General features: G+C 44.2%; 1 protein-coding gene across 1 annotated transcript in view; it reads left to right on the forward strand.

Moving 5' to 3' along the window:
* Positions 1-22,324, forward strand: part of DNAH8 (dynein axonemal heavy chain 8) — a 418,964-nt gene that overhangs the window by 296,642 nt on the left and 99,998 nt on the right. The window contains exon 71 of the mRNA XM_073556422.1: positions 12,131-12,268. Coding sequence (XP_073412523.1) covers positions 12,131-12,268 — 138 coding nt within the window. The remainder of the gene's footprint in view (positions 1-12,130; positions 12,269-22,324) is intronic.

Consider the following 22,324-nt stretch of genomic DNA (forward strand, 5'->3'; position numbering starts at 1 on the left):
AAGGGGAGTGCACACACAATGTTATCGTCAGGGTGTACATAGGGATCAACAAGGTTTCTCAGTTAGCTTTCATGTTCCGCAATGCCAGTCGTCTCCGATGTCCTGGTGCTCCCGGGTGGCAATTCTTCCTTTCATGTCTCTTCCTCTTCTAGGAGTTCTGGGCGGAAGAAGAGTTCGTCATCTAGTTCGGGTCTGTCCCCAGAGGGCAGACTGGCCCTGGAGTGCCCCTTTTGTGGAGGTAATCATTCTGATTGCGGACGCCCATGGAGGATTCCGATTTGTCCAGACCCACTCATCTAGGGTCGCCCTTTCCACCAGAATTCACAGTCTTTCAGGTTACGGCTTGGATGCTATAGCTGCTGCATTGTAGGCAACTGGTTTCTCTGATCAGGTTATTAGAACTATAATAAAATCGCAGAAACAGTCTTCCTCCCGCATACACCATCCCACTTGGTAGGTTTTTTTTGATGGTATGAGACCTGTTAGGTCATGCTAGTGTCTTCTTCTCTTCCCTCTCTCCTGGCCTTCTGTCAGTCCTAGTCTCCGGTCTGTCACTCAACTTCCTACAGAGTCAGGTTCCCCTTGCCTTCTAGCCTTTTCTACAACAACGTGGCCTTTCGTCTCCAAATCAAGACTTTCCTACTGGGAGTTCCTCACTCTGACCCTCCCTTCACCCCCCGAGCCGTGGAATCTCAGTTTGGGATTTACTGTTTTTCAGGGTTTACCTCTTAAATCCATTCGGAATGTTCCTTTCCCCTTCCTTGAAGGTCTCGTTCTTTGTAGTGATCACCTTCATCAGGCGTGTCTCTGAACTTTGAGTTCTTTCCTATTGTTCGCCTTTACTGGGGTTCCATGGGGATAAGGTGGGCCTACATCGAGGTTAATCCCTCCTAAGATGGTTTCTCTTTTTCATCTAGTTAAAAAAACATCGTACTTCCTTCCTCTCATCCTCTGAAGATGTCTCTCAACAAGCTGGATCTTGTCGGAGTATTGCGCCTCTACATTTCCAGGACCTCATCCTTCAGACGTTTGGATTCTCTTTCATGGTTCCTGAAGCTCTTCATAGAGGTCTTCCCTCTTCCAAGGCCACCGTTGCCTGATGGATTCATTTTCCCATCCGGGAAGCATAGCAAGTAAAGATATCGCTGCTCGAGATCACTGTCACTCCACACGTGCCATGGGGGCTTCCTGGGCTCTTCACCATCAAGCTTTTGCTTTACAGCTCTGAAAGGCCACTTCCTGTCTTCTGACCATACCTTTTCCAAATTCTACTGTACATGGTTCTCACCTATGCTTCAACTGGCACTAGCTGAGTAGCTGTTTCATTCCATCCTAGGAACTGCTTTAGGACATCCCATGGTTTCCTGTATCCCCCAATGAAGAGAAGATATAGAGTACTCACCATAAAATCTCTTTCTCGGAGCCTTCACTGGAGGACACAGCACCCACCCTTGTATATGCCTATGTTGTGCCAGTAAGGGATATTCCTTCTTGTTGCATCTCCTACTGCTTTCTCACAGAATGATTAGCTCCTTGCTGCTTAGTGTCAACCTCCTAGTGGCAGCAGCTTACACCCATGGTTTTCTGTTTTAAACTTTTTTTTATTGATTTTAAACAAGAAGAAATTACATTACATGCGACAAGCAAGGTTCATATCCATCAGATTCATAGCTAATATGTACGATCTCGTTGAAAAATTATCAGCAATTTCCTAATTACTACTTATTACAATTTGCTATTGATAGAACAAGTAGTTGCAATGCTTCAGAAACTTCTGTGAATAAGTCCATTACAAGATCATTGACATAAATTTAGAATAAATATGTCTAGAGCCGTCGCAGTAAAATATGAACTTTTAACTAAACAGACAGGATAGAAGTAAGGGAAAGTGCAGGTTCTAGAGAGGAAAAGAGTTTGGGGGTAGGGTAGGGTGGGGGGAACAGTGGGGAATAATGTCCAGTCAGCCGCGAATTTACATTATTCGCTCGAAAGATCAACCAATACTACTTTCTGTTAATTTGACCTTAAGATAAATTGAAGATATTTTACTGAGTGTCTAGTAGTTTTAAGTACTCATCTGTTTCTCTAAAGCATATCCATGGCGCTCAGATCAAGTTGAACTTACTTGTCCCAAAGGTCGTGCTAGCTATTATTTCTTCAATATCGTATATTTGATTGACTTTCTGTAGCCATTCTGCCAGAGAAGGACGTTCTGTGATAGCCAATATAGAGGAATTAGCATTTTAGCTGCTGCTAATTGTTAGCGCGGGTGGTCTGGAGCGGGAAACTCCGAGAGTGGACCCTCTGGACCGTGGCACCGAGGGACCCCGGGCAAGCTGCCAGGTGGAACCGACCCCTATACAGGGACCGTTAGGAGCAGGCCCAGGGGTTCGAGTACCACGGTAGCCGGTACCGAGAGGGGCGGCTCAGGATGGACCGGAGTAAGACTGAGACTGGAGTAGGACGGCAGGAGCACTGAAGGCAGGACTGGAGTAGGACGACAGGAACACTGAAGGCAGGACTGGAGTAGGACGACAGGAACACTGAAGGCAGGACTGGAATAGGACGGCAGGAACACTGAAGGCAGGACTGGAGCAGGACGGCAGGAACACTGAAGGCAGGACTGGAGTAGGACGACAGGAACACTGAAGGCAGGACTGGAGTAGGTAACCAGGAACACGGGTAGCAGGTCTGAGAAGCTGCTGTGAGGAGCAGCCGAGACAGGAACTGCAGGAGCAGAGTGGATGGAGCGAGGCCAGAGTGTCAGGAAACACAACGATCAGGCGCCTCCCTCAGGGGGAAGCGGCCAGATATGGCCCCGTCTGGTCAGCCATTGGTCCAAAGGTGCTTCCGGGTCAGGGCACAGCCAGAGCATAAGAAGCAGGAAGGAGGCGCGGCCTATGGCGCATGCGCATAGCATGCAGGTAAGGCATCGGTCGCGGGCCTCTCATGTGACCGCCACGGCCGTCGGGTGGAGAGAGGCTGCGGCGTGGGAGCGGAGGGCGACTGCGGCGTGGGAGCGGAGGCCGGGTGAGTATGGCGGAGCGGTGTAACACTAATAAGTACAAAAGAAGTTTTTTGTGTTTAAATTGTGTCAATTCACCAGACCAATTCAAAAAGATCAATTTCAAGTATGGGGGGTTTGGGAGTTGACAAAGTTTTGTCGAAATTTTAAGCAATTGTCTCCCAAATGGCTGAATTTTATCACATTGCCCCCAAATGTGCATGTACGATCCAATCTCTCCAAGGCATCTCCAACAATTAGAGGATGCCTCAGGTTGCCATTTCTTTTTTGTGTCAGGGGTGGCATACCACCTAGTAAGGACTTTATAAGAATTTTCTTGGACCTTTACACAGCCAGAAGGACCATGCGAATTTTTATATATCTTGTCAACCTCCCATTCTTGCAACTCAACCTCTAGGTCTCTTTCCCACTTTAATATGAACGCTCTTTTAGCTGAGGTAGAGTGGGTCAAGAGCCTTTGATAAAGCTTACCCAGCACACCCTTTGGTTTATTTGTTTGGGTCATCAACTTTTCGAAAGCAGTCAACTCTCTAAATGGGAATCCAGATTGTAAGTATGACCTGAACGAATTTTTGAGTCTACTATAATGACGAAAGTTAATATGGTAGTGCGGGAATTTCGCTTGTAAATCTTGTAAAGGGAGGATCGCTGCATCTTCCATAAAATCATCCAGACTTTCGCTTATCTTATGTAATGAGTCAGTGTCTTTAATATAAGAGCGGTCTAAATAAAGGCCAGGTAGGTCTCTTACTCTTATCAGAGGCGATGGGAGCGGCATCAGTGAGGATGAGAATTTAGACCAGGACTTAATCAAGTTCTTTGTTATTGCGTTTTGGGAGAAAACTTTTTTTAAAAAGACGGTAGACGAGTGTAGTATAGTAGTGATTGGTAGTGATAATGACTCATTCGCAATTCCTGTCCAGAGCTTTTGGTTGCTGTCCCTCACCCAGTCAGTTAGTAGTGATAAAGTTGCCGCTGTGTGGTATTTTTGTGGATCTGGTGTTCCCATACCCCCTTTGTGTTTAGGCAGGGAAAGTGTGTTATAACTTATTCTGGGTTTTAAACTCCCCCCATATGTATCTTCCTAAAAGAGACCGAACTCTCTGGAAGAACAAGTCTGGAACTGTAATTGGTAACATTCTGGAGATGTAACTATACTTGGGTAAAAGAAATCCTTTGAGGTTTTTTCTCCCCATCCAGGAGACATAGGGAGCTCTCCACGACTTGATGGTTTCCAGAGCATTATCAAGAAGGCGCACGAAATTGAGTGAGAAATGGGAGTTCCAATGTGGGCTTAATTTAATACCTAAATATTTAATATATTTAGAGTTCCATTTAATTGGAAAAGCTGCTTTTAGATTTTGGATCATTTTAGGACTTATGTTTATTCCCATCGCCTCAGATTTCACTAAGTTGATCTTGAAGTTCAAAAGCTCTCCAAAAGCCTCAAACTTCTCCAGTACCGCTGGGATTTCTCTCTCCGGGTCCGATAGGAGCAAGAGAAGGTCGTCTGCGAACCCCGCCACTACATGTGAGGAGTCCGCAATCCTAATGCCCTCTACTGCCAGGTGTTGTCTAATACTCTGAATTGACGATTCAATGGTTAGGACAAACAACGCTGGTGAGAGGGGGCAGCCCTGACGTGTGCCATTTTTGATCTCAAAGGGAGGTGAGAAATCCCATTTACCCTTACTTTTGCGGATGGAGACTTGTACATTTGAAAGATGGCTTCGATAACCATGGGGGGAAAGCCAAACCTCACCAGGGTCTCACGCATAAATGTCCAGTCCACCCTATCAAATGCCTTCTCTGCGTCTGTACCTATCAAAACTAGAGGTTTGTGATGATTATGCGCATGTTGCATCAGGTACAGTACTCTCAGGGAGTTATCTCCCCTTTCCCTTCACAAAACCCACTTGTTCAGAAGAGATAAGTGTGTCTAGGATCAAGCTAACCCTTGTGGCCATCATCTTTGCGAATATTTTTAAATCATTGTTCAACAGTGAAATCGGCCTATAATTACTACACAGTCCGGGATCCCTGCCCTCTTTGCGTATTAATGAGATATGTGCTTCTAATGTTTGTCCCGCAAAAGCTTCGCCCCTCAATATGTCATTACACAACGTTAATAAGTGCGGACCCAGTATCTCCCGGAAAGCCCTATAATAGGATGTCGGAAGGCCATCTGGACCTGGGCTCTTGCCCATAGGGCAACTCGAAAGGGTGGACTGGAGTTCCCTGATTGTAAATGGGGCGGTTAGCTCCAGTTGCTGAGTTTCAGATAAAGTTGGGAGGTTTAAATTTTGTAAGAATTCTTTTATATTAATTCGTCTTTTTTCAAGTTGTTCTACACTCTCTCCCGGTCTTAAGTCATACAAGGCTGAGTAGTACTGTCATGGTCACGTGTGTCTGGACGCAGATGTTTCCGCAAGGCGAACCCATAACACACGTGACCCTGGAAACACCGCCTCCAGTGGGGCGCATTTAAATAATAAAACGTGCAGGTGGATACGCCGCCTCCACCTAGCGAATTTGGGAATTACACGTTATACATAAAATCTGGAAACCCCGCCTCCAGTACGGCGAATTTAAATAATAAGGGGGACCTGGGAAACATCAACAATGGTGGGCCCTGCAATAGGGAATGGGGGACGTGGAGACCTCCTAAGCTCCCCTGAGCAGGTGTCCCTGCACTCCTAACGTTCCCTATGCCGGTTTCGCACCGGGCGCCGCACGCGTACCTCAACGCCCTAGCTCGCCCTGAACCTAAACCCTCACTAGGGAATAGGTCGGTGCGGAAACTAATCCCACCACTGCACTAACAACACACATGAGGGAAAGAGACAATACAGGGGAAACACCACTTAGCTTTGCTCTGTTGCGTATGCTCCTAGCAACAGAGCCCACCACCTGCGTGCATCTTCTCCTCCACCTGGATCCATCACCATAACAGGATCCTTCACCTTAGTGCAGCCTCGGAGCAGAGTCCACCACCAGTTGCAGCTGCTTAGTACCAGAGTCCCAAGGATGAGTTCAGCTTCTGACACGAAGTCAAGCATGCTTGAGTCCAGCTCAGCAGCCAAGTCCCACATGGTGAGTGCCACTCTCCATAGTCGCCACTCCACCAGTCCATGCAGACACTTCCCGCTGACACCATCACTGCGACACCACCACGCCATGCCAGCCCTTCGTCCAGACACCATAGCTGAAACACGTCCCCCCTGGCTAAGCTGCGCAGGACTCCTCACCAGCTCCATCCTTCCTCCAGGCTCTCCCCCAGAGTGAAAACAATCTCACAATATCACAGGCAGTGATTGCACACCCCTAGCTCACCTTTATAGGGTGTCACACCTGATACATAAATACGTGCACAAAAACCTAAAGTGCAATACCACTAACCACCACCGGGGACAGTCAAGACACCTTGGAACTTTCCAAAGTAAAAAAAGTTCACCCAGTGCAATTTAAAACTGTCAGATCACTTCAGATCATGACAAGTACTCCTTGAAGGCGCAAGCTATTCCATCTGGGTTTGTAATTTTGATTCCATCCATACCTTTAACCGAATAGATAAGAGATTTAGCTTTACGTTTTTTAATCATGGATGTCATAAATTTCGTCATTTTGTCCCCATGTGCAAAAACCCTGTGTTTCCATCTGGTGTAGATTTTTATTGATTCTTTGTTAAGTAAATCTCTAAGAGATTGTCTCTTCCGAGTAAGCAGGGTTAGGGTATTGGGGTCAAGAGTTGACTTGACTTTTGATCCCATTCTAATGTTTGAATCTCTATATATAGAGTCTCCATGTTTTCCTTCCTGCTTTTGTTCTTATGCGAGGCTATAGAGATCAATTCACCTCTGATTACGGCCTTGTGAGTCTCCCAGATAGTTGAGAATTGGGTATTTTCACTCAAATTAATTTCAAAGAACTCCTGAATTTTCTTTTTTATTTTATTTCTGGAAGGTTCGTCCGCAATTAAATTTTCGTTTAACCTCCAAGGGTTATTGATTGGTCTATGGCCTATCAGAAGTTTGTTTAATAATATGGAGTGATCGGAGTGAACGCTCGGAATTATTTCTGAGTCTCTCAGATATGAAGATGTCTGGAATGGGATGAATAGGTAATCAATTCTGCTCTAGGACGATTGTGCCTGCGAGAAATGTGAAAAATCACGTGCCGTAGGGTTAATAAATCTCCAAGTGTCAATCAATTGGTGCAGATGTAGAGTTGTTCGGATGCATGTTAATGCGTTTTTTGAAATGCTAGAGTTCCCAGTAGAGGAATCTATTGGTGGCTCAAGAGGAACATTCAGATTTCCCCCCAGAATCAAAGTGCCCTCTGTAAACTGGCTTATCTCTTTCATAATTCTAGAAAACCAGGAGTCTTGTTTTGCATTAGGGGCATATATACAACCTAACGTGACCAGTTTATGAGCGAAAATCCCCTTTATGACATTATATCTAAAGTACCATCTTTGTCGTGGAGCTGATCTAGATAATGAAAGGGTGTATTTTTTGCAAAACCAATTGCCACTCCTCTCCCCTTCCTGGAAGTGGAAAATGAGTGGAGCCATGTGTTATAGAAGTGTTTCTCAAAACTCGGGGTTTTTTCCCATATAAAATGGGTCTCCTGCAGAAGTGCAATATCAGTCCCTAATTTCTTAATGTGTGCCAGTACCTGTGCTCTTTTAATTGGTGCGTTCAATCCTCTTACATTGTATGACGCAATTGTCGTTTCTTGCATTCGGTCAGCCGTGACAGGTCAGTGGATACCAGGGCTCAGAGTGAAATAACAGGTGATTTGCCGACGGACAAGGGAAAAGTTGTGAAAGGAAAGAGAGAAAGGTAAAAGACAAAAACGTTAACATGTAGTCAACAACAAGGGCTTGTTGCCCTAAATTAGTAACTTTTGCTGTTATAAACAAAATTACGAATACTACTATAGTAGCCATCGGGGGAGTATAACGGAAGAAAACATGACTAATTTGTAAAATTGTTCCATGTGAAGGCGAGATAATCCTTATAGATCATCTGAGAGGTTACATGCCAGGAAGATCAAGGGATAAGGGTCTCCAATTCAAACGATGGAAGAGTTCTGCTTCCCTGCTTGCCTTTTTCTATTTCTTTGCTCTTTGGAGTTGCCCGCTCTTCTCCAGGATTCTTGTGATGACAGGTCCGGGAGGCTGAATTCGGTTCGGGCAAGACAAAGATCCGGTATCTGATCCAATTGAATGTCCAGCTCTGTACACACCTTGGCGATGTCAGAGGATGTCTTGACAGTAAATCTCTTGCCGTCTGCCGTGATGAAGAGGCCGAATGGGAAAAGCCAACGAAGAAAAAATTGTCTCTGTTTGAGAGCATCCGTAAAAGGTTTCAGTAAATATCTTTTGGACAAGGTTGATGGTGCCAGGTCCTGGAAAACACGGATTTTAGAGCCCCTGCACTCCAAGGTGCTTAGCGACCTTGTCTTTTTTAGAATCTTTTCTTTCATGCGGAAGTCCAAAATTCTACACATATCTCTTGGAAATTCTGATTGCTTGGGCTTGGGTTTCTATGCCCTATGTGCTCTCTCGAGAATTAACATCTTTCCCTCCTCTGGGTCTAGCATAGGTAGAAAAAGTTCATGGAGAATGGCTGGCACATCTTCTTGGTCGGGGGGCCTCCGGGACACCCCGGATTCTGAGATTATTTCTTCTGTTCCTATTTTCGATGTCTTCCATTGCTGTATAAAGAGAATTGATATGATCCTCTTGTTGCTGAAGACCAGATTTTAGGTCCCCAGAGTAGGCAGAAAATTTTGAATGTGCTTCCTCTCGCTCCTCTACCCTGACTCCTATCTGCTGAATAGCTTTTTTGATTGTTGATAAGTCTTTTGCTAAAGGAGCCAGGGCTGAAGACAAAATGCTTTTAATGAAGCCCCTGGATATCGGTTTATCTGAGTCCGAGAAATCAGAGGGATCCTCTTGTAAATCGTCCAGCCCCAGATCGTCGTCTGCATCTTTATATTGCGGTGGTGCTTGCTTAGGTCCGCTTTGTTTTGTGATAAATTTTTCCATCTTTTTGGACGTTTGTGGGCCACTATTAGCATTAACTTCAGTTGGTCTTCCAATCTTGACCATGGTCCTTCTTTGTTAATAGATTTAAGTAATGCAGTGCGTTGCGCTGCTGGGAATTGCAGGTAGTGAACAGTGCAGAGAAATGTGATATCTTGTAACAGAATTGAAGCTAGAGTGAAGAGATCTCTCAGCTGGTATGTTTCAAATGTCCACTAGATGGGGATCACGTGCTGTTTTGTTCATACAATTTTCAGTAGCTCATCTAGTGTTGCACTTTATAGATTAAGAGTATAGGAAGAGAAAAGAAAATTCCTTAATAGCTGCTTAACGGTTTCTTTCAGCAGTAGGCATTATTTTGTGATATAGGAAGCGACTTCCCTATAACCTCTGAGAGCCTCATCTCTCTCAATCATCACACGGAACCACCTTAATTATTTTTCCCCGGTGGGTAAAATGTCAAATTCTTCAAATCATAGTAGAAAAAAAAAGGAATGAGCGATTTACTCAGATAAACTCCACTTAACCCCGCAGTGAGGAATCCTCAGCACCACACGGTCTTCAGAACATATAAGGGATGCAGGATTGTGCTCAGGGTGGCCTGAAAGGGTTACTACTGCACGAGTCCACCTTTAGAGGAAGGGGGGAGCGGCTATCTTAAAGTCAAATAGGCCTTATGGAGCGTTTTATCAATGTAAGTCACTGTAGTTTCGGGACCTAATTATAGGCCTATCAGCAGATAACAGCGGTGTTAGATTCTTGCCGCTTAGGCCTCTTTCACACTTCAGTTTTTTGCATCAGTTATAATCCGCGGACAAGCGGATCCGTTCTCAACTGATGTGAACGGATGGCACAGGATCCGTTTTTAGACGGATCCTGAAAATGAAGAAATTTAAGAGAGAGAGAGAGAGAGAGAGAGAGAGAGAGAGAGAGGTGTTTGCAGGATCCGCCAGAGAAAAAAACGTTACAAGCTCCGTTTTGAAATTTTTGAGGATGGTGACGGACAGCAACTTTTGGCGGATCCTCACAAAAAACGGATGCAACGGACAGCAATCCGCCATTAATGCAAGTCAATGGGAAAAAAACGGATCCTCAAAAAAAATTTGAGGATCCGTTTTTTTTCAAAACCTGGCGGATTGTGACTGATTGTAAAAAACGGAAGTGTGAAAGAGGCCTTAGCAAGAGGGGAGCGTCACCCTCCCGCTTCCCACCTCACCCAAGGACTCACTCTTAGTTCCACCGGAATCGATGAAATGATAAGCGGATCTGTATTTGTCTCCGGGGACGGCTCGTGCAGCTGCGAGGGGAGATGGACGTTAGGCCTCCTGGAGGGGAATTCCCGCCGCGTCTCCAGTCGCCCGCCGGCTTCAGTGCACCCGATCTTCCGCTTCTCAGGATTCCCCGTTCAGGTACCTGTTTATACTGCCTGCGATCGATGTTTTCTCCGTTCCTTTCTTTCCAATCCACTTGCTGTGAACGGACATCTACGATCCGCAAGGAGATCCAGCCTTCTAGGTCCTGTGTCTGACCCACGCTTCGCCGTCTCCCGTGTGTATCAGCTATAGCTCTTCTATAGATGGGAGAAAGGGCTTTGGGATGGAAATAAGGCAACCTCTGGTGAGGTTAGATGGTCTTGGTAGCTCCGGGGCCTTTTTATTTCGGCTCCGAGGCTAGATGTTGTGGATTGCTTCAGATGAAGCAGGAGCTCCTTTGAACGTGCCCTGCTCCCTCGGCAGACATCTTGGATCCCCACCCATGGTTTTCTCTACCCCCCTATAAAGGCTCTGAGAAAGAGATTTTAGTGTGAATACTCAAAATCTTCCTTTCAACGTATTCTACTAAGCTGTATGTAAGTCCCCAATCCCCTCTGCAGAAAAATACCTTATATTATTCTCTCATACGGTGCAGTCCAGTCTGATGGGTGTTGCTTCGTTGCTGTCTTCCCGCTTACTTCATATGGATGACGCGTCCTTCGTCATCCAAACGTTTTTTTCCATAACTTTTCTGCATAGGCGCAATTCTCTCTGCCCTGCCAAGGGTATAGCGAAGTACTGTAATGCTCATGTGCTGGCGCCTATTTGACCAGACCACACCATATGGGGGGGATAATAAAAGGTATTTTTATACTATGCAGAGGGATTGGGGGCTTAGATACAGATAAGTAAAATACTGTAAAATAGGGTAAGGGTTTCACTACCTGAAACTTGTTGTTTTACCTTCTACCATGGCATTTTAAATCGCTGACTGGAGTGTTTTTTATTCACACCAATAAAGAAGAGTTTTTGGATTTTTGTTTAGCTGGATTTTTCTTTCTTTTCAATTGTTCACGTCCAAGAAATGGACGCTTCCTTTGCTCCGGATCTTCAAACAGTGCATGTGGGTGACTCTCTTTCATTGCAAAATAGGCCATAAAAGTGATGGCCGTAGTTTATATTGGGAAAACCCGGTGACCGGTTTCCTTTGAAGGGAACCTGTATGGTGATTCATGCTGCCAATACTGCGCTATGGCAGCTGATATGCTCCGGTGTTACTGTGATGATCAGGTACAAGAAGAGGCCAATCCAGCTTTTCCCAGCGCTGCGTCAGGTGACTAACATGTCTCCCTCTCTTGTATTTTTATTCTTTTTTTACTGTGTGTTTCCGGGATACCACTACTGCAGTCTATCATTTCTGGTCACATCTCCCTAGGGCAATGGCTGTAGCACTCGCAGGCTTTTCACCTTGCAAAGATGCCTCTGCTTACAGCATCGGAGAGCAACAGTCCATGAGATCTAGGAAATTATGCTGGTGGTCTGAGCTGTCCATCATCAGGACGGTACCATCTCCCAGGAAACAGGAAGTCAAGAGGTCTACGAGCGGTGCTCTCCTGAAGATAGAGTCACGAGACAACCCCTCTAATGTCATAGTCCTGGACAACCCCTCTAATATTGCATTAAACAGTTATCACATAGCACTATTCTAGAATTCTCTGTGCTCTCCTTTGAATTTCATAATTGGGAAGAAAACAATTGACTGATTGTTGCATGTTTGTTTTTACATTATTTTGTTGCAAGTCAAAACTGCGGAGGCTCGGTCACCATTTGGAAGTCACTACTTGTGACCTGACGAGGATGCAGCTGCAGATGGATGAAAAACAAGCAGAGCTGGAGATGGCACGCGCCAAACTCGATGGAGCCAGGTTACAAAAAATGGTGAGTGTGGATCACTTACCTTCAGACCAGACGTGAAGATGGTCATTGACGATCATTATTTTATGCATGGTATCTTAAAGCTACAGACACTTTTGAGAAAAAACATGTTAGTGATTATCTTGTGATGCCCAGTCTGTCTCTCGAAATGTATGAGGCTGTCAAATTCGAGTCAGAAGACCCAAGGATGTGTGAATGTGATTAGCGTATTGTCGAAAGGAGGCAGACCGCTCTCATTTAGTTCTTATTTTACATTAGTTTGTTATTCTTTTCTCTTTTTAAGTATTAGGTTTAAAATGGGGTCAACAATGTCCTCCTGTGGCTCAGAATATGGAGGGCAAACTGTAGATCCTATCTCTGTTACACCCCCCTTCATCTAAAATAGCAGAGCGGAGCAGTGCAGCGAGCTCCTGCTACCCACCAGCCATGGGGTTGTCTCTTTCTATCCCCATCTGATGTATTTAAATGACAGGGTGACAGGTGCTGGTTCTCCACCGGAGCTGAGGCAAGGAGGAGCTTTGCGAGTGACTATAATTGGGCATAGGTAAGTATGGTTTTTACCATTATTTTGAATTTTAGGCTAAATAACCTTAAAGGCAGGAAGTTTTGCCCTCTAGCCCGGCTTCTTCTTGGAAGAATGGGAATGTCTCCTACAACAGGGAATCTTGTGTGGTGCCCTTCCAGCTGAAATGATGGTTGTAGCCTGAGAGCTTTTGCAAGACTACCTACATACATGAGAACTTCTAACAAACCACTAAACTCGCAGCGTCTATTTTCCACGCTCAGCTGATTAATCTTGGTAAGCTCTAACAAGTTGGCTTTCCAATGGCTTTAGCCTCTTTGATTTACATTTGGATATAGTTCTTGTATACAGTGGCCTCTGCAAAAACTATAATTTTCCTCAAAACTATCCTTGGCACACGAAGCTCTTCAAAAGATCTGGACATAGGATTTTGTCCTTATTCTGTTTCGACTCACCTGGTGAAGTGGATCCTTGAAGCCCAAGGTTCGGGTGGGTACAAGAGTCCCAGGAGTCAGTGCAGTAGGCAGAGAAGGCACGCATGAAACAAGGACTCAGGACACACACAGGAGACTCAGGATCAGAAGTACAGATGCAGTGGAATGAAGCAAGGTTTAATGCACAGATAGCAAAAAAAGGGTTAACTTGCTGAACTATAGGTATGCAGGGTATGTGCCTTAGTGGGCCTTAAAAGGCCTATGGAGATGATGTAACACAATGAGCAACCTGCAGAGCCCAACAAGGAGCACAACAGAGGGCAGCAGACTGAGGTGAAGGGAGCAGGGCCTGGACCAGAGACAGATGTGTAACATTCCCTTATGTCCAACTCCCTTTTGGTAGGTAAATTCTCCCAGCAAGAAGAAACAGCAGTCAAGTACTGATCAAAAGTATGTGTGGAGAAAAAAGGACACAAAATTTCAGGAAAAGAACATCCCGCCAACCATTAAGCATGGTGGTGGATCAATCATGTTTTGGGGTTGCGTTGCAGCCAATGGCACAGGGAACATTTCACCGGTAGAGGGAAAGACGACCTCAAAAGGCGCAATCTGAAGAATTTATAATGGCCCTCACAGTCCTCTGATCTGAATATCATTGATAATCTGTGGCTAGACCTCAAAATAGCAGAGGATGCAAGATGACCCAGGAATCTCACAGAACTGGAGGAATTCTCCAAGGAAGAATGGAGGAAAATCCCTCAAACAAGAATTGGGAAACTCTTGTCTGGCTACAAAAAGCATTTGCAAGCTGTGATACTTTCAAAAGGGGGTGCAAATAGGCACTAACCACGCAGGGTGCCAAAACTTTTGCATCAATCCATTTTCTTTTTTGTAATTTTTAAAATGTAAAAGATGAAAATATATATTTTTTTGCCTAAAATACAAAGGAAATGTGTCATCTTTAACTTTAGCCCTATTAGAGATCATTTCATATTCAACTTACTTACCTGTTGACAATAACAGTAATGTTGACCAGGGATGCACAAACTTTTTCATGCTACTATACACATTGAGTTCCTGATCCAAAGGCATCTCAGTCATCTCCTGCCTGGTTGACATCTTTTTGACCCTCTATCACAAAGCATGGACAACCACTATAATACCTCATACCTTTTGACTTGGTTGGGTATATATATTTCAACAAATGACTTTAGCTTATTCGAACTGGTCATTAACCAACTTGTTCCATCAGATTCAGATCCCACTAGCAGTTCGCTATGCCCTAACTGGGTAGTTCTCTGTTACAACTATCTAACTACTACCTACTTCATTGAACATTGATCACAACTAACACCAGCCTTCATGGCTGAAGGATCTCTTTTATTTGCAATCAGAACAGGGGGCCTTGTCACCACAAGAAACTCTTCTTCCAGCCAACATCCTGAAACTTTATGCCAATTACCTGTCCTTTCTCCATTGCTTCAATCTACTAATTGGAGACTCTCATATTTGCTCTTTTTATGGCATACATTCCAGAAGTGGACAACTGGATAGCTGATTTTTTTTCAGACATAATATACCCTGGATGTGAACTCCGTGTGTCTCTCCTAGTCATAGATACTGGATGTGAGCTCTGTGTGTCTCTCCTAGTCATAGATACTGTATGTGTGCCTGATGTGAGCTCAGTGTGTCTCGCAGTAATTTCGTCTGAATCTGAGTTCTGGGTGTCTATCAGCAATATAGGTTGGATGTGAGCTCAGTGTATGTTTCCCAGTAATATAGGTTGGTTGTGAGCTCTGTGTGTCTCTCCCAGTAATATAGGCTGGATGTGAGCGTGAGCTCTGTGTGTCTCTCCCAGTAATACAGGCTGGATGAGAGCTCTGTGTGTCTTTCTTAGCAATAGAGCTTGATTGTGAGGTCTGTGTGTCTCTTCCAGTAATGTAGGGTGATTGTGAGCTCTGTGTGTCTTTCCCAGTAATATAGTCTGGATGTGAGATCTGTGTGTCTCTCCCGGTAAGGCCAGGTGCACACGGTCAGTAATTGGCAGCGCTTTGGACTCAGCACATGTCCACTGCAACCAAATTGCTGCCGGCCTTTGAACGCAGATGATTCCACATGTGTTCATTGAACCGTGCGGATTCACGACGTCCAATACAGTTGTGGCCAAAAGTATTGACACCCCTGCAATTTTGACAGATAATACTCAGTTTCTTCCTGAAAATGATTGCAATCACAAATTCTTTGGTATTATTATCTTCATTTAATTTGTCTTAAATGAAAAAACACAAAAGAGAATGAAGCAAAAAGCAAAACATTGATCATTTCACACAAAACTCCAAAAATGGGCCAGACAAAAGTATTGGCACCCTCAGCCTAATACTTGGTTGCACAACCTTTAGCCAAAATAACTGCGACCAACCGCTTCCGGTAACCATCAATGAGTTTCTTACAATGCTCTGCTGGAATTTTAGACCATTCTTCTTTGGCAAACAGCTCCAGGTCCCTGATATTAGAAGGGTGCCTTCTCCAAACTGCCATTTTTATATCTCTCCACAGGTGTTCTATGGGATTCAGGTCTGGACTCATTGCTGGCCACCTTAGAAGTCTCCAGTGCTTTCTCTCAAACCATTTTCTAGTGCTTTTTGAAGTGCGTTTTGGGTCATTGTCCTGCTGGAAGACCCATGACCTCTGAGGGAGACTCCGCTTTCTCACACTGGGCCCTACATTAAGCTGCAAAATTTGTTGATAGTCTTCAGACTTCATAACGCCATGCACACAGTCAAGCAGTCCAGTGCCAGAGGCAGCAAAGCAACCCCAAAACATCAGGGAACCTCCGCCATGTTTGACTGTAGGGACCGTGTTTTTTTCTTTGAATGCCTCTTTTTTTCTCCTGTAAACTCTATGTTGATGCCTTTGCCCAAAAAGCTCTACTTTTGTCTCATCTGACCAGAGAACATTCTAACAAAACGTTTTAGGCTTTTTCAGGTAAGTTTTGGCTAGAAGTGGGGTCATCCTGGGTCTCCTACCATACAGTCCCTTTTCATTCAGACGCTGACGGATAGTACGGGTTGACACTGTTGTACCCACGGACTGCAGGGCAGCTTGAACTTGTTTGGATGTTAGTCGAGGTTCTTTATCCAACATCCGCACAATCTTGCGTTGAAATCTCTTGTCAATTTTTCTTTTCCGTCCACATCTAGGGAGGTTAGCCACAGTGCCATGGGCTTTAAACTTCTTGATGACACTGCGCACGGTAGACACAGGAACATTCATGTCTTTGGAGATGGACTTGTAGCCTTGAGATTGCTCATGCTTCCTCACAATTTGGTTTCTCAAGTCCTCAGACAGTTCTTTGGTCTTCTTTCTTTTCTCCATGCTCAATGTGGTACACACAAGGACACAGGACAGAGGTTGAGTCAACTTTAATCCATGTCAACTGGCTGCAAGTGTGATTTAGTTATTGCCAACACCTGTTAGGTGCCACAGGTAAGTTACAGGTGCTGTTAATTACACAAATTAGAGAAGCATCACATGATTTTTCTAACAGTGCCAATACTTTTGTCCACCCTCTTTTTTATGTTTGGTGTGTAATTATATCCAATTTGGCTTTAGGACAATTCTTTTTTGTTTTTTTCATTTGAGACAAATTAAACGAAGATAATAATACCAAAGAATCTGTGTTTGCAATCATTTTCAGGAAGAAACTGAGTATTATCTGACAAAATTGCAGGGGTGTCAATACTTTTGGCCACAACTGTACAATGTACGGGTGATATTTATCTTGCGGAGACTTGCGTCTCCACAAGAAAAATTGACATGCTGCGGTCTGGAAAGACGTGCTGCATGTCAATTTCCACGGGTGATCTGCAGGTGTCGGTACACGCATAGTGGACATGGGATGTCTTGAAATCCCATCCACTATGCTGTAACATCTGGACGCTGCGTACATCCAACCTGCAGCGTTTACTGACCGCGGGAACGTACCCTAATATGGGCTGGAAGTGAGCTCTGTGTGTCTCTCCTAGTAACATACGCTGGATGTGAGGTCTATTTGTCTCTTATTAATATAGGCTGAATGAGAGCTGTATGATTCTCTCCCAGTATTATAGGTGGATGTGAAGTCTGTGAGTCTCTCCCAGTAATATACAGTAGGCTGGATGTGAGATCTATGCATTTCACCCAGTAATATAGGCTGGATGTGAGGTCTGTGTGTCTCTCCCAGTAATATAGGCTGGATGAGAGCTCTGTGTGTCTTTCTTAGCAATAGAGCTTGATTGTGAGGTCTGTGTGTGTCTTTCAGTAATATACATTGGATGTGAGCTCTGTGTGTTTCTTCTAGTAAAATAGGCTGGATGTGAGGTCTGTGTGTCTCCTCCAGTAATATAGGCTGGATGTGAGATCTATGTATTGCTCCCAGTAATATAGGCTGGATGTGAGGTCTGTGTGTCTCTCCCAGTAATATAAGCTGGATGAGAGCTCTATGTGTCTTTCCTAGTAATATAGGCTGGATGAGAGCTCTGTGTCCCTCTCCCAGTAATATAGGCTGATGTGAGCTCTGTGTGTCTCTCCCAGTAATATAGGCTGAATGAGAGCTTTATGTGTCTCAGTAATATAGGCTGGTTGTGATGTCTGTGTGTCCCTCCCAGTAATATAGGCTGGATGTGAGGTCTATGTTTAGCTCCCAGTAATACAGGCTGGATGTGAGGTCTGTGTGTCTCTCCCAGTAATATAGGCTGGATTTGAGGTATGTGTGTCTCTCCCAGTAATTTAGGCTGGATGTGAGGTGTATGTGTCTCTCCCAGTAATATAGGCTGAATGTGAGGTCTGTGTGTCTCTCCCAGTAATATAGGCTGGATGTGAGGTCTGTGTGTCTCTCTCAGTAATATAGGCTGGATGTGAGGTCTGTGTGTCTCTCCCAGTAATATAGGCTGGATGTGAGGTCTGTGTGTCTCTCCCAGTAATATAGGCTGTGTTAGGGACGGCGGAACGCACTAAATATTAAATAATAGAAAGTGCGTTCGCTGCCCGGGGTCCACCGTGCAGTAGGTGTTAAAACTGCTGCTAGACAATGGCAGATGCACTATATGGCGGTATAATGCGCACGGGTTTAACGTCACCCCATGTGTGCAGAGCGGACTCTGTTAACTCACAGAGGTGCTGTAACATAAACATAAACACCGAACCTGTTAGACTCACAGGTCACAGAAAAATTACACGCACGGTATCAAGTCACAGGACAGGGTCCAAGACAGGGGACGGTGTCCGTCTAGACCTACCGTGTGTGCGGCGTCGCTACTGCGGACGCCGATAAGTGCTGCTGAATGCAGCGCGGCGGCAGACACAGCCGCTATGCGATAGTGCCGTGAGAGACGCGACACCACCGGACGTTAGTTTAGAGGTGCGGTGTGCACAGTGGCCTAAGGTTTGCCACTGACTGGCGCTGACTCTTTCAATGGTTCCCTATCCACATGCATAATATCAGAGGGAGGGGAATCTTAATAAGTCAGTCACCAGAATCATACATCCATCACCATTCACACATCTAGCAAGAAGAGTCTATACTAGCGCATGGCCGAGCGGCCATGCGGGCCTTTTATAGCCGTGCGCTGCCGGGACCTTCCAGATCTCTGAGATGGACCAATCAGATCAGGAGAAGGACCTGAGCATGTGACTCCCGATCTCCAATGGGAGATCGTCTTATGAGCATGCCCAGTAGCGGGACGAGAGGACTTAGCCTCTGGAGTGGTTTGCTGTAGGACAGCCTGCGCTGCTATTGCTGACCCATAGGTGGCAGCAACAACCAGTCCTACGGAGCTGGTCTGAGCAGAGCGTCTGGGACGCTGAGATTGCTGTGCAGGCTCCTGAGCGGTTGGTGGAGAATGGGAGACCACTGGGTGCAAGGCTCTGGATTCCCGCTGTGCAGCTGCAGGAACCTGACGTCTAACAGGCTGGATGTGAGGTCTGTGTGTCTCTCCCAGTAATATAGGTTGGATGTGAGGTCTGTGTGTCTCTCCCAGTAATATAGGCTGGATGTGATGTCTGTGTGTCTCTCCCAGTAATATAGGCTGGATGTAATGTCTATGTGTCTCTGAGTAATATAGGGTGGAGGTGAGCTATGTGTGTATCTCACAGTAATATAGGCTGGATGTGAGGTCTGTGTCTAGAATGTCACGCTCTTCACTAGCTTGCTCTCATTTAACAGCACAGCCAATTTCCTTTAGTGATTTTATCCTTTTAACAGTCCATGAAAGACTCTCCCATATGGTGACACAAACATTTACAAAGCAAATGAATAATAAAAAAAAATCAGTGCAAGAATTCACAAAGCTTTATAATGGAAATTTGATACTATAGTTGAGATAAAGTTGGGACTTGTTGCAAGTTGTCTTATGAAATTCTACATTGACTGTGTTCAGTTAGATGTGACATGAAAAAAAGACAAAACGTAAAAGCCGCAATCCATGTAACTGATATTTTCAGCAGTGGGAATTATTTTCTACGTCTTATTCCATTCTGGTCATTACATATGTTATGTACAGTACAGACCAAAAGTTTGGACACACCTTCTCATTCAAAGAGTTTGCTTTATTTTCATGACTATGAAAATTGTAGATTCACTCTGAAGGCATCAAAACTATGAATTAACACATGTGGAATTATATAATTAACAAAAAAGTGTTAAACAGCTGAAAATATGTCTTATATTCTAGGTTCTTCAAAGTAGCCACCTTTTGCATTGATTACTGCTTTGCACACTCTTGGCATTCTCTTGATGAGCTTCAAGAGGTAGTCACCGGAAATGGTCTTCCAACAGTCTTGTTAGAATCATAGAATCATAGAATCATAGAGTTGGAAGGGACCTCCTGGGCCATCTGGTCCAACCCCCTGCTCAAAGCAGGATTCGCTAAATCATCCCAGTCAGATGTCTGTCCAGCCTCTGTTTGAAGACATACATTGAAGGAGAACTCACCACTTCTCGTGGCAGCTTGTTCCACTCATTGATCACTCTAACTGTCAAAAAGTTTTTTCTAATATCTAATCTGTGTCTCCTCCCATTCAGTTTCATCCCATTGCTTCTAGTCTTTCCTTGTGCAAATGAGAATAAAGATGATCCTTCTACAATGTGACAGCCCTTGAGATATTTGTAGACAGCTATTAAGTCTCCTCTCAGTCTTCTCTTTTGCAAACTAAACAATCCCAAATCCTGCAACCTTTCCTCATAAGACAGGGTTTGCAGACCGGTCACCATTCTGGTTGCTCTTTTCTGAACTTGCTCCAGTTTGTTGATGTCTTTTTTAAAATGTGGTGCCCAAAACTGGACACAATATTCCAGATGAGGTCTGACCAAAGAGGAGTAGAGGGAAATAATGACTTCACGTGATCTAGACTGTATGCTTCTGTTAATACATCCTAGAATTGCATTTGCTTTTTTTGCTGCTGCATCACACTGTTGACTCATATTCAGTTTGTGATCTATTAGTATACCCAAGTCTTTTTCACATGTTCTGTTGCTTAGGCCTATTCCTCCCATTCTGTATATGCTTTTTTTCATTTTTATTGCCCAGATGTAATACTTTGCATTTTTTCCTGTTAAAAACCATTTGTTAGTTGCTGCCCACTTCTCCAGTTTATTTATATCTTTTTGAATCCTCTCTCTCTCTTCTCTAGTATTAGCTATCCCTCCTAGCTTTGTGTCATCAGCAAATTTAATCAGTTTACCCTCAATTCCTTCATCTAAATCGTTGATAAAGATGTTGAACAATACAGGGCCCGGGACAGAGCCCTGTGGTACCCCACTTGAGACATTCTTCCAACTGGATGTGCAGCCATTTACGACCACTCTTTGGGTCCGATCACTAAGCCAATTATGAATCCACCTAACAGTTGCCTTGTCCATTCCATACTTAGTCATTTTTTCAATAAGGATTGTATGAGATACTTTGTCAAATGCTTTGCTGAAGTCAAGATATACTATATCTACAGCATTTCCTTGATCCACCCAATCAGTGATTCCGTCATAGAAGGAAATTAAGTTAGTCTGACATGACTTATTAGTTACAAACCCATGCTGACTCTGTTTAATCACTTCATTCTTATCCAGGTACTGACATACATGTTGTTTAATAATTTGTTCAAAGATCTTTCCTGGTATAGAAGTCAGACTCACCGGCCTATAGTTGCCTGGGTCCACCTTCTTCCCCTTTTTGAAGATAGGAACAACATTTGCTCTTCTCCAGTCTTCTGGGACTTCTCCTGTTCTCCAAGAATTTTCAAATATTATGGAGAGGGGTTCAAAAATTTCTTCTGCTATCTCCTTCAGTACTCTGGGGTGTAATTCATCTGGACCTGGAGACTTGAATTCATTTAGGTTAGCTAAGTGTTTCCTCACTATCTTTCTGTTAATAGATATCCTGGATTCTTCTATTCCCTTAATAGGACAGTGAAGAACAGTTGATGTCACATTTCCTTTCTGAGAGAAAACAGATGCAAAATAGGAATTTAAAAGTTCGGCCTTCTCAACATCCTGTCTTACCATTTCATCATTTTCATCCTGTAAAAATCCTATAGCATCTTTGACTTTTCTTTTACTTTTGACATATCCCCAAAATCCTTTATTATTGCTTTTGACATCTCTTGCAAGCCTCAATTCATTGTCAGCTTTAGATAATCTGATTTGTGCCCTGCAGGTTCTACAGACAGCATTATATTCTTCTTTAGATATGCCTCCCTCTTTCCATTTTATAAACATTTTTTTCTTCCTTTTTAGCATGTGCTTAAGTTCTGTGTTCATCCATCCTGGCTTCCTTAAATGCTTCCTATTCTTCCCTCTTTTCGGAATTGTTAACAATTGTGCTTTGAGAATTTCATTTTTCAAGATTTCCCATCCTTCCTGGACATTTTTGTCTTTAAGGATATCCAGCCATTGGATCCCTCCAATTCTCTTTCTGAATCCCTTAAAATCTGCCTTTCTGAAATCTAACCTTGATGTCTGAGTCTTCACAGGTCTTCCTCCTCTAGTTATCCAAAATTCTAAAATAGCATGGTCGCTACCTCCTAGGGTCCCAGCCACTTTTACCTCCTCAACCATTTCCTCCCTGTTTA

The sequence above is a fragment of the Dendrobates tinctorius genome, unplaced genomic scaffold, assembly GCF_039654945.1.
Source record: "Dendrobates tinctorius isolate UK_male_01 unplaced genomic scaffold, ASM3965494v1 ptg000232l, whole genome shotgun sequence".
Taxonomy (NCBI): domain Eukaryota; kingdom Metazoa; phylum Chordata; class Amphibia; order Anura; family Dendrobatidae; genus Dendrobates; species Dendrobates tinctorius.